We start from the raw sequence: 13102 nt of genomic DNA, 5'->3' as shown, positions 1-13102 counted from the left end.
TACTCTGTGACCTGCAACAGTGCAACACCGCCCCCTACGGTCATACGGTGGTCACATAATATGACGTCACTACGGATACTCGATGTTAAATTTTTAACCTCGATAGATGTCCTAGCAATCGATGGGGATGCTGTACATCTCTTTTGGTTCTGCTCGTTTAAATAAGTTTAAAGCTTGCAAACCAAGGCACATGACATAGTCTTATGTAAAACAAAGCAAAAGGTTGTGTAATAGTGTCTATTGTCAGTGGCATCAAAAAGAGCATTAAAAATGTTTAGAAAATGGCATTAAAAATGGAGCCCCTGCTGATATGGAAATTTTGGCTTTTGCCGATACCAATTTTGGGAGGGGAAGGCGACCACCGATAACCGATATATTGGCTGAAAACTTTTGAGCTTTGTCCACCCCCAAGAATCTTAAATAAACAGCGAGTGGAGCAATGCTTGTTTATTTAGAGCAGCTATTAGCAACCATGAAGCTAAGCAAATCAGATACACACTATACCTAGACCCATAGTAGGTTTACAAGTGATGCACTGGTCATAAAAACAGTCTTCCTAACATTCATTCACATTTTCTATCCTCCACTATTTGCCATAAAGTTATCAAGTGTGTTACACAAATATAAATTAAACAAAGAAACACCCTTCCCTGTTCATTGTTTTAACAGTCAGTCATATGGTGAAGGTCTAGTTAGTATGGACCGCAGCAGAGTTGAATTTCTTTGCAGAGAAGTAAAGATTTCAGACAAACATTTAATTTCATTGAGGACGACAAAGATAATGTTACAAACACTGATATATATTTACCTCTACATTAGATTTATTGTTCTGGATGAAGTTTTACAAGGCAATCGCCAATGCTACGTTATTTAAACGTTGGCTTTCTAACTTGAGAGGCACATAGCTAATGACAAGTTGGTTGGAAGATTGAAGAGAATTTATTATTGTTGATTTGTTTTAAAGATCAGATAAAATAATCTTACCGTGCTCTGTTCAGCAAAATATTCTACACAGTATTGCTCCCTTCTTCGTCTGTGCTGAACGTGAAAGTGCAACATAAGTGAACGGCAGTGACCTGAAAGTAGTCTTCGTGTGCCCTCTGCTGGATACATTGTACAATTACGGCTGGTTCACAGCATTTTAGGAGTGAAAATTGCTTTCATTGGTGCATAATGGGACAATTATCACTGATACCAATAGGTCCCCAAACTTCTATATTGGCCTAAATTATCTGCCCTACTGATGTATCAGTCAGGTTTTATTAAAATAACTAAATTTGATTGACTGATTTCTGCAGAAACCTAAATGAATACCGTGGTTGGGACTCCCAACTCTGAAAGCTGTTATGGATGTTATACAGTGGTAGCATGTTGTGCACAAACATGAGCTGTGCAGAATCTACAGCTACCTGGGTTCCCTCACAGATGAAGTTTTATGCTTTCTTCTTCTTTTTGAACATTATCAGACAAGTGGTAGCTTTCTGATAAAGTAATTTTAAAGTAAAGAGCAGGCTTTTGTATACTTACTGAATCATGAACAATATCACTTGCCTAACTCCCTCAGCAAGCAAGAAAAAGCAGCCAGTCTGTTTAACTCAACTCTGTTCAAAATCCGGTCTAACCTTTGATATTGGAGCTTTTTTTTTTTTTTTCTGAAACAGAAGTGGGAGGGGCTTACGGCATGCTGCAGTCAGGAATTGTCGATCGACAGGTGCTTTCACTTGTAGTCACCAAAGTCTCCAGTAACATAGAAAAAAAGTCTCTAGATTTGTCGCTTTAAAAGAAAAAAAAAAAAAAGTCGCTAGAAGGATCTGAAAACTCGCTAAATAAAGCAACAGAGTTGCTAATTTGGCAACACTGCAGCCATGTCCGCTACTGTGCTCCAGCCCGTGCGGAAACATTGTGCTGGACATTGGTTCCTCTTCAACAAAGGACCTGTGTGTGTGTTAGCATGAGAAACACAAAGTGTGCCGTGTGCACGTCATGAAATGCGTGTCGCACGGTCAATGTGTGAGACTTGAGAGGCCGTTGTTTATTTTATTTTTGATTTAGTTGTTGATTTACCCCGTCCATAAAACTCATAGATGAGCTGCATTGAGACCGGTCAGGTCCGGTCACATCGTTATGATGATTTGACCAGACCCGCCCCACAGAGAAGACCCCGCCCCCTCATTTGAATAAAAGAACATGAAATAAAAAGAGCTTAAAATGAAAAACGGGGTTAAAAAATAAAAGCCCCTGAAATATGTAAAGTAGCTTTACAAAATAAAAGTGTTACAAAATGACACTCCATTATTAAATAAATAAATCTTGACATGAATAAAAATAAATCTTGAAATAAATAAATAAATTTTTGGAAAAACAACAAAACATTTCTATTTAAATGTTTTATGTCATGGGGACATTTATTTATTTAATGGAATATTTATTAATAATTTTTAAACAACACTATTTATTTATTTAATTTTGAATGAAATGGCTCTCCATATGGCAGAGGATGCGTATTTAAATGTGAAAGGCTAAACTAAGTGACTGTGATGGTTTTACTGCAGAGTTCCAGCCTGGTGTTCCATGGAAGGGAATTGATCGAGTTGATCCCGAGTCTGACCCCTACATGACCCCTGGGAGCATGATGGGAAATGCAGTGTCCCCCAGTCTTAACGATACAGAGCACCAGTTGTTACAAGATAATAATGGTAGGCAGCTGCATGAGTGTATTGCCGTAGTACATTATTTAGCCGTTGCTAGTGTAAGTTTTATTTACACCATGTTGCACAATAAGAGATATTTTTGCTGTTTACTTTATATTTGAATTTTGCATGTATTATTTTTGTGTTGTAGGAAAATGTGATTTTTATGTGTACAAAAATCAAGATGTGCCGCCTTGTTCAGTAAAATGGAGATTGATTTCTGTGTTTAGTTTTAGTGGAGATTAGTCCATTTGTCCTTTTTGTGGCAGATTCCACCCCTTCCCTGAACACCTTGCTGCCTTCACCCTGTGCCTGGCCCTACAGTGCCTCAGAAAGCCCCCTCAACAATGCACACAACTCAGGTGACTACACAAGCGCAGATGCTCCACTTTTTGATCCACACCGTCACACACTGTACCTTTATCACTCTTCTCACAAGCATTGCACTTCTTATACAGTTTATGCATCAAAGCGTCAGTATTTTTTCAGATATTACCAAAGTAAGTCCCAACATTTTGGGTTTGTATCTTAGTTTCACGCTGCACTGGCACACCAATATTTCTCGAGCAGTGTTCTAGTTGCATCTTTTGTTCATGTACACTAATACCCGTCTTCTTTTCATCTTTCTCTCTACAGCAAAGTACACAGACTACAAGACCAGCTGGCCCCCAGAGCCCATTGGACACAAATACTGGAAAGCCGGTCGATGCACCAGCCAGGCTCAGATGTCCCGGCCTCCTCCTGGCCTCGCCAGTCAGAAGCAGCCAACATCACCTTCTCTTTGGTCGGGAGGAGCGCCTCAGTTGGCTGGCCGAGGCTGGGGAGGCGGCTCCAGCAACACAGGTAATGCTTTGGTCTTCATGATGATCCCTTTCTATTTGTAGAACTGTTTGAAGCAAACAAGCCTTGGCTTTCTTTTAGTGGCTGTGAGGGAAGTGCTGTAGGTTTGTGTTTACACAGAATAATCAAATCTTTTGTTTTCTTTCTCTGCAGGCTCGACCTGGAGTGACGGTAGCTCTCGGGAAAGCTGCTGGTTGGTGCTCAGTAACCTCACACCACAGGTGCACTCATTTGCTTTAATCTTGTGTGAAGGCTACAACTCTGTTGTGATCCATTTTTCTTCCGTAAGTTTCTCGACAAGATTCTCGTCCCGCGGTTTTCAAGCTATTTCACCAAATCATCTATCGATACATTCAGCTCCTTCAGGAGAAGGGTGTAAGACTTTTGGTATTGGTGCAACTTTAGCTTTTTCAAATATTTGACCTTTTCTGCCATTTTTTTCTCTCATAGAAAATTGATAGTTTAAGCTTCTTTCTGCCTTTTTAGCCACTTTTCAACTGGGTTTTTTTTTTTTTTTCTTCTTATTTCTGCATTTTTCAGAAAATTTACACTATTTTGTTCTAATTTCTGCTTCTTTCAGCCTAAATGAGCAAACATATTCTTTCTGCTTTCATCTGCTAATTTAAGCTTGTTCTACCTTTTCAGCTAGGTTTTTAGCTTTTTTTTTTTGCTAATTTCAGCTGTTTTCAGATTAATTCAAGTTTTTCGTGGTACTTTCTGCTACTTTCATCCTAATTAACTTCTTTCTGCTAATTTCAGCTTGTAATGCTCCTTTCAGCTTAATTATGCTAATTTCAGCTATTTCATTTTCTACTTAGCTGTTTTATGCTAATTTTAGCTTTTTCAGCTAATTCCACATTTTTTTAGTTCATTTCAGCTCTTTCTGCTTCCTTCTGGGAGTTTGTTTCTTTCTGCTTTTTTAGCTACTTTTCAGCTGTTTTTTGCAAATTTCATTTATTTTCAGATAATTTCAACTTTTTTATGCTCATTTCAGCTTCTTTCAGCAAAGATGTATTCTTTCTGCACATTTAAGCGTTTTCTACCTTTTCAGATAAATTTTTTAGTATTTTTATCTGATTTCAGCTGTTTTCAGATAGTCAAGTTTTTTGTGGTAATTTCTGCTACTTTCAGCCTAATTAACTTTTTTCTGCTAGTTTCAGCTTTTCTTCTATTTCACCTACTTTTTTTGCAGTTTTTGTACAAAATTGAGCTTTTTCAGCTAACTCCACATATTGTATCTAATTTCATCTTCTTCCACTTCCTTCTGGTACTTTAAGCTTCTTTCTGGCATTTCAGATACTTTTCAAAAAAAAAATTTCCGTGCTAATTTCAGCCTTTTATTTCCTCATATTTCTGCTCACTTCAGCTTATTTAAACCTAATTCAGCAAATATGTGTTCTTTCTGCTTTCTTCTTCAAACTTAGGCTTGTTCTTCTGTTTCAGCTACATTTCAGCATGGTTTAGCTCATTTTAGCTGTTTTTCAGCAAGTTCTTCTGCAATAAGCATTCACACTGTATTTTCGCAGGAAATGCAGTTTCTGTAGTTCTATTTAAAAATCATGATGCTTGACTTCAACTGACATTTTTAATGAAACAATAAATAAAAAATCTGACCAAACCAGATTTATGGGGAAATAAATGTTCTGAATTTCTCCTCTGTGCCACTGCTGCTTCTCTAAATGAGGGTTTGTATGTTTCTGCAGATTGATGGCTCGACTCTGAGGACCATCTGCCTGCAGCACGGCCCCCTGCTGACCTTTCACCTTGGCCTTACGCAGGGCACCGCTTTGATTCGCTATAACTCTAAACAGGAGGCAGCCAAGGCTCAGAGCGCCCTTCACATGTAAGGATGGGACAGATGTTGGAACAAACACCTAATCATGTCCTTCAACATTAAACATGTCACTAACTAGCACATACCTAAGAACAGCTAGATGATGGGAAATTACTTGTGAGCGCTCTCAAATACACGTAAAGATACAAAGCATCCTTTAGACATTTAAAGTGTTTACATGTTTTAGTCAACGTTTAAATGCTACAAACAGTTTTACCGGGGCTGATTTGTTTTTGTTTCAGGTGTGTTCTGGGTAACACCACCATCTTGGCAGAGTTTGTGAGTGAGGAGGACGTGGGGCGCTACATTGCACATTTAGGAGGAGCAGGGAGCGAAGGAACCTCAGCTGGCTCTGCAGGCTTAGAACCCACAGCGGCCTCCAGCGTCGGGTCGAGCAGCAACGGAGGGAACTGCGACAGGAGCGGAGCAGGAAGCAGTGGTGTAGGAGGAGGAGGTGGAGGAGGAGAGGGCGCCTCCGCGGTCGGAGGAGTCATGTCTTCCAGCTCAGGGTGGCAACGTCTGGACAGCACAGACAGCTCATCGGACCACGCCGCCTCCCAGGGACCTGGGCTCGGCATCTTCACCCAGTGGAGCAGCAACGGGACTGGAGTGGTGGGGGCCGCGGAGGCTGGAAGGCAGGGCCTCTGGGGGGGGATGAGCGGGGCAGGTTACCCCAGCAGCAGCCTCTGGGGTTCCCCGGCACTTGAGGATCGTCACCAGATGGGCAGCCCCGCCTCCCTTCTGCCTGGGGACCTGCTGGGCGGGGGGGCCGACTCCATCTGAGGGACCGACCGACGGGTTCGCCCGAGCTGTATTCCAAACGTCACGCTCTGCATTTATTTACAAGTACAGATGAAACGAAGCTGCATCCGACACGGAGACTACATGAACACTTGTTACCAAACATCACATTCAACTGTTTAAATGAAGACAACAGCAAAACTTGAACTGGGGGGGGGGGGGGTCATTCAACTTTTGAGGACTTTAGCTCTTTGTCTTTTTACTTCAAATCCCATCATCAGCATCCAGAGATCCAGTCGCTCAGGCATGCACTGTCAGCAGGCTCAGCCAGAGTCGCACATCTCCACAAGGTTAGCTGTTGCTGTTGTTCGTGTGCCACATGGTCGTTCTTTTCTAACTCGGTGTCGATCGCATCACCTGGACTTGCAGACTGAGCCCTCTCACACCTGGCTGGCATATTTGTACGTTAGTTTTCTTTTTTTAAAGCTTGAGATTGAAACAGATCTGCAGGAAAGGATGAGACATTTGTAGAACATTTGAGACAGCGTTACACTACTGAGTCAAAACGAAGCTGGTACTGACGTCTTGTTGGGGGAAACAAACGCCATCAAAGTGGGACCCAGGGTAAAAAAAAATAAATAAATGCCATAAGCCAAACTTGCACTATATGCCTCTGGATTTGTTTTTAGCTCATCCTTTACAAATCTGCTTTTATTTTTCGTGGTTTTTTTTTTTTTTAAACCGAGCTTCAACAAGTGAGGACCTTCCAGGACGACTGAAGGTTGCAGCAGCAGTGGCCTTGGCTACACACCTGCCATGTCAGCAGCATCACTCCCCCTCATCAGCTACTCACTGCTCTCTTATAGTTGAATATATCCTCTCTTCGTCAAATATTCTTTGTTCGAACAATATGTGAAACTGTGGAAATGTCCCCTTTTTTTTTGTCCTTTAAACACTGACCTCAGCTTGTGTTCTTTCTGGAGATATTGGTTCTTTATGGTCATGATGTAGCTCTATGGCTGTACGAGTCCCCCCCCCCCTCCCTCCCGCCTGCCTGCGTGTGCATGAAAAGAGCGACAAACGCAATGGAGGGTTACGATGTGATGAAAATGACAATAATATCAGGAGTGCGTGTTATTGCTACTACGTTGAATGTTTTTTTTAATGTCCAGGAGAGATTCATGAGTGTTTGCATACGCGTGTGTATGTGTGTGTGTGTTTGCGTTTTGAACTCTTATCGGTTCCAGACAGGGAAGTGAATACATGTTGGTGTGACGGCTCGCGTCTACTCTGAGCTGCAGCGCGTGGGTGAGACCGGTGTCGACCGTCTGGATAATGTGATGGCTAAAAACGTTCAAAAACATTGGCACTATTGCATACGTCTCTTAAGTTGTGATATATATTTTTTTAATTTTAGCAGCGTTCTGATCCTGTTTGTATTTTGTTTTCTGTCTAATGCAATAAGAGTGACGAAGCAAACAGAAGACATTCGTGTAAGGATGCCACGTCCCACCATACCAAGCTGAGCTGGAACAGTGTTTTACTGACACGTTAAAGACATTACCTGTTTATGTTCGACTGTGTTTTTCTTTTTATTATGCATTGATTTAAATTAAGTCGGTCTTTATTATCACTCCTGTTCAGGACGTTTTCATTTATATCAGATGTTACAAAAACAAATGGAGATAATTTAAAGCAGAAAAGAACAAGATAATAAAGGTTGAGTTGAAGTCTGCTCCTTTGGGTGGTCTGTGCCTCGTTTTTGCCTCATTGTTTTATTAAAGGCACGTTTTTTTTTATTTTTGTAAAATGAATTTAACTTTAAAATATACTTCCATATGAAACAATGGGCAAGCACGGTGGAACAGTTGGTAGAGCTGCTGCTTCTCAGCAAGAAGGTCACCGGCTCAAATCCTGGCCGGGGGCCTTTCTGAGTGGAGTTTGCATGTTCTCTCCGTGCATGCGTGGGTTTTTTCCGGTTACTCAGGTTTCCTTCCACAGACTAAAAACATGCATGTTAGGCTGATTGGTAACTAAATTGACCCTAGGTGAGAGTGAGAGAGTGAATCGTTGTTTGTGTGTCCCTGTGATGGACTGGAGACCTGTCCAGGATGTCCCCCGCTTATCACACAGTGACGAGGGAGTATCAGAGAAACTGAGACGTTTATTTTCTAAACGTCCCAGTGGCTTTTAAACCCCAAAATACATTACGGCAAAAACTGGTTCATCCCAAAGATCCAGTCCCCTGGCACAAACAGAGCAATGTTGTGTATGCTGTTCAGTGTCAGGAGGGCTGTGATCAGTCTTACATCGAGGAAACTAAACAGCCACTGGCCAAAAGGATGGCCCAGCACAGAAGATCAACATCATCAGGCCAGGACTCTGCGGTCTACACTCATCTCCAGGCCAGCGGTCACTCTTTCAGGGATGAAGATGTTCACATCCTGGACAGAGAGGAACGATGGTTTGAGAGAGGAGTAAAGGAGGCCATCTTTGTGAAGAGAAATCGTCCATCGTTAAACAGGGGTGGAGGCCTCCAGGTTCAACTGTCCCCCTCTTACAATGCTGTGATTGCTAGTATCACTCAGCCCTCTGTGAACAGTAAACAGCCATCAGTGTGCTAATGATCCATTGTTAGGCTGATGGTCCTTCTTGAGCATGTGATCAGCTGGTTTTGGTTGTCGGCAGCAAAACTGGTTGATCCACTCTGAGAAGGTGCTATTTAAGAGACTGAGCTGAATACAGCACCTCAGACTGAGGAAGTCTCTTGGATGAGAGACGAAACGTTTCTACATTTTTTTTGTTGATTTGCTTTGTTTTGTTTTTTTGAATGTCCAGAGGACCAGATTTAACTTCTTTAGATAAAGGCAAGCAGCGTGATCGGGTCCAAATTTGCTGCCGACAACTTCCTTGATTGTAGATAAAACCAGCACCAGCTGAATCCAAAAAGCAGGAACCAGTTATCGAAAATCCAATTAAATATGCGTCCTTAAAATCCACAGATGGCAGCAGAGATAGACACATCATCAAGTCTTCCAGTCGATGAGATATCCAGCTGCGTGCGTGCCAACAGGGTAAATCGGTTCGCCCAAAGCCTGTCTTCTCTTGAAGAAATGTTGTAAATTGAGATGAGGGACCAACTGGTCAAATATTTAGTTTGTAACTATGATACTTATAAATGGATGAATAACATGGTGAAAATATGACTTTGAAAAAAAAATTCTTATGAATGGCTAAATAAACCAAAAATATTGCTGTTAATTTTTCACTGTGTAACTTTACAAATGGCACCCCATATCTCCCGGTAGCTTTCCTTAAATAGAAACTATTTAAACTAATTTGACAATTGACTGAGCTTAATTTCCTGTTTGATAACTAGGATCAGTTGGAATGTATGGGATTAAACTGAAATGCTTTTTTATGGTGAAGTGCCTCGAGACGACATTTGTTGTGAATTGGTGCTATATAAATAAACTCAGTTGTTGTATTTTATACCTGGATTATTGAGCATGGACTTTGGTGTAAACTCAGTTGAATTTAATGTAAAACTATTAACACAACGCATTGCTAAATTAGTGTAAAATTAAATCAGTTACAAAGTTAAACCATCAAATAATATAGATACATAGATATATTTTTCCCTACACTGTAGTGTGATATAATTTTCTTTCATTGTGGTAATGGTAATGCTAGTATAGTACAATACTATTACTACCTATTTCTTTGTATTTTTGTCCCTGTAGGAGCATGTGGGCTCAACCGTGTTCATCAACTTGGTGGGAAGTTGTTAATAGCTCCTGGGATTAAATTAATTGTAAAAAAAAAAAAAAACTTCAGGATAACAAAAACCTCATTTCTGCATCTTTATAGTCACCCACTTACCACTTTTTTCTGAGTCTTTCTTGATCGTGCTCTGTTGATTCGGAGTCGCTCGATGCCAGGGTGGATGGCAGCGGAGGCTCTTCTTGGTAGGACTCCAGAACATGTGGACTGCTCGTGGGTTGAGTGCCAAGAACAGCATCTAGTTCATCGTACCAAGGAAACTTGTCCTTCGCTTCTCCTGAACTGCCACTTTTCCTTTTAAGCATGTCACATATTATGTATTGTTGGCAAAGTTTTTTTTTTTACCTTGGTGCAGCACTGAGCATCTGTACGAGGGAATCTCAACGTCTCCATTTTCACACTAATTAGCTTGAACAACAACCTTGTTTTTGTGAGTGGTTACAAGTAACTAAAACATTTTCAACTGACCATATTTATATGAGGGCCTGTATCTCCTCTTCACTCCTCATCTGACAACGAGCCATTTCTTGCGCTAGTAGTAGAAATGTGTTTGTTTTGGTTGTATTTACCCAGAATGCCCTGCGCTGTAGTCCACTCCCTGCTTTTGGAGCGATCTCCGGTCCGCTTGCATTCACAATGCATTCGAGCCGCGCTAGAGTTTACTTCATCCGGACCGAGACCTAGGTTTTTGAGTGGACCAGAGTTCACTTTTTTGGTTCGCATCAGAGTTCGACTGCACATTCACACCTCCCCAAATGAACTGGATTTTCTAGGCAAATGGACTAGAGTTCAATTAAAGCGGACCGAGCAGGGTTGGTGTGAATGCACCCTGTGTGGTTGCCATGGAGAACTTAATGAGCCACGGGCAGCAGTTTTTAACATTTCTTTTGATCTCTGCTCTTTTTAAACTTCGTACACAGTGTTTGTTTTCTCGTCAAAACGTCTCAGACCGTTTACAATAAAATTATATAAGAAAGTTGATGTTTGTTTATGTTAAAAACAACTAGAGAAATTACATTTCTTGCAAAAATACAGTGTGAATGATTATTGCAGAATAACTTGCTGAAAAACTGCTGAAATTAGCTTAAAAAAACATTCTGAAATGTAGCTGAAATGGAAAAAAAGAGCCTAAATTAGCAGAAGAAAGCAGAAAGAACATATATTTGCTGAATTAGGTTTAAATAAACAGAAATGAGCCTCAAAATTAATAAATTCATTAAAAAAGCTGAAATTAGCAACAAAAAGAGAAGGCTGAATAGTAGCTGAATAGCTGAAAAGGCAAAAAGAGACTAAAACTACCAGAAGGAAGCAGAAAGAGCTGAAATGATCTAAAAACAAAAGTGGAATTAGCTGAAAAGGCTAAAATTAGCATAAAAACAGCTAAATAGTAGCTGAAATAGCTGAAACCAGTGATATCTATATCTACTGAAATTAGTATAAAGAAGTTAATTAAGCTAATAGTAGCAGAAATTACAATGCAAAACTTGAATTTATTGAAAACAGTTAAAATTATCTTAAAAGGTAGCTGAACATGTAGAACAAGCTTAAATTAGCATAACAAAGCAGAAAGTAGAAAAGTAGCTAATAAAGCAGAAAGACACATAAATTACTGGAAGGCAGTGAAGAGCACATATTTGCTGAATTGTGCTGAAAAAAAAGAAATGAGTGCAAGAAGTATGGAGTTAGCTGAAAAAGCTAAAATTAGCCCGAAAACAGATAAATAGTAGCTGAAAGTAGCTGAAAAAGTTTAAATTTGCACAAGTAAGCTGAAAGAAGCTGAAGCAGAACAAACTGTGAAAGGAGCAGTAAAAAGTTGTAAACAGATCTAAAGATATAAAGGATGTAAAATGAGCTCAATTCATTTTCTATGAGAAAAAATGGCAGAAAAGGCTAAATATTTCAAAAAGCCAAAGTTGCACTAATACCAAAAGTCATAGCAACCTTCTTCTGAATGAGCTGAACATATATGATTTGTTGAAATCAGTGGCGATTTTAGCCTTGTTTTTGGGGATTCATCAAGCACCTTTAAATTTTAACTCAGCACCCCTGAAAAAAAAAAACCTAAAACAATTACGATTTTGTAAGGATACTCATTTCTCAAACCTTAGATTCACCAAAATATTTAATAAATTAGGAATAAATATAGACTAAATTATGACACAAACAGGCCAATAAAATGTATGATTTTTCTGCATGAGTCGGATCCTTGATTGACACCTGTCAATCAATCCAGTGGGCTTGTCAGCAACTGACCAATCGGTGATCTCAATTTGTTCTGAAGTAAAATGCCCCTTACCTTCAGGAGATGGAGGGGGGGAGAAGCAGTGCGTGCTCTATTCACACAAGGAGAGCTGTTGGTCAGGCTACTTCTTGTTATATTTGTTTATTTGTCATATGCAGGTTAACACAAGGTCAACAATGCAATGAAATGTTCAGGATGAGAAGAACCAGTTCGACTCACTAAAACAGGTTTCTCTTCTAAATGAGTCCGCGAGGCTCAATGAGACTAACCTGCATAAATAAAGGATGAATTAATTAAAAAGAAAAAAATTCTAAAGCATGCAATAAAAGTACAAAATAAAGTAAAGTGAAAAAGAAATATAATATTTACAAGGTCCAAAAGAAATATATTTAACAACATGGTAGAATATCAGGGTGCAAGTAGGATGAATTAGTATAAATAAGTATTTCACAGGTATTAATATTAACTTAATATTAGCTTTGCTGTGCTGAGCTCTCTAAAATAGTTATTGAACCAAGTGTTTACTTATGTAGGTAAACGTAGATGTTTAAAAATCATGTTAAACCACACCAGAATGCGTCTACTTTATTCAGAGTTTTCTGGTGGTGGACCCCCCCCCCCCCCCACACACACACACACACACACACACACACCAGTGTATTTCTCCTCCCCATATTACAAATGCTTCTGACGCCAATGGAGCCAAGAGTCATTCGTTGTCAGCAGAGGGGGGCTGGGCGCCCCTAAAGGTCAGATTCTAGGATCGCCCCTGCTTGAAATAGCACAAAAATTGTGGAAGGCGAAAAATGTACGGGAGAAAAGTGGGTCACAACAGTGAGAATGCTTCATAAACATTCACACTGTTAGGTTTATGTGTGCGTGCCGTGTGAAACGTGACAAAGTGTTTAATGAGGTTTCGCGGCGGGCTGAGCCTTTAAGTCGATCCGGGCATCTCGGCAGGTCTGCGGATGA

General features: G+C 40.2%; 1 protein-coding gene across 1 annotated transcript in view; it reads left to right on the top strand.

Moving 5' to 3' along the window:
• Positions 1 to 7828, top strand: part of tnrc6ba (trinucleotide repeat containing adaptor 6Ba) — a 24759-nt gene extending 16931 nt beyond the window's left edge. Inside the window, exons 11-16 of the mRNA XM_037691630.1 lie at positions 2555 to 2696; positions 2960 to 3052; positions 3327 to 3533; positions 3684 to 3751; positions 5234 to 5373; positions 5607 to 7828. Coding sequence (XP_037547558.1) covers positions 2555 to 2696; positions 2960 to 3052; positions 3327 to 3533; positions 3684 to 3751; positions 5234 to 5373; positions 5607 to 6147 — 1191 coding nt within the window. The 3' untranslated portion in view covers positions 6148 to 7828. The remainder of the gene's footprint in view (positions 1 to 2554; positions 2697 to 2959; positions 3053 to 3326; positions 3534 to 3683; positions 3752 to 5233; positions 5374 to 5606) is intronic.
• The last annotated feature ends 5274 nt before the right edge of the window (positions 7829 to 13102 follow it).

Source organism: Nematolebias whitei, chromosome 17 (genome assembly GCF_014905685.2).
Source record: "Nematolebias whitei isolate Nwh7 chromosome 17, NemWhi1, whole genome shotgun sequence".
Lineage (NCBI taxonomy): Eukaryota > Metazoa > Chordata > Actinopteri > Cyprinodontiformes > Rivulidae > Nematolebias > Nematolebias whitei.
This window is presented reverse-complemented; position numbering and strand designations above follow the sequence as displayed.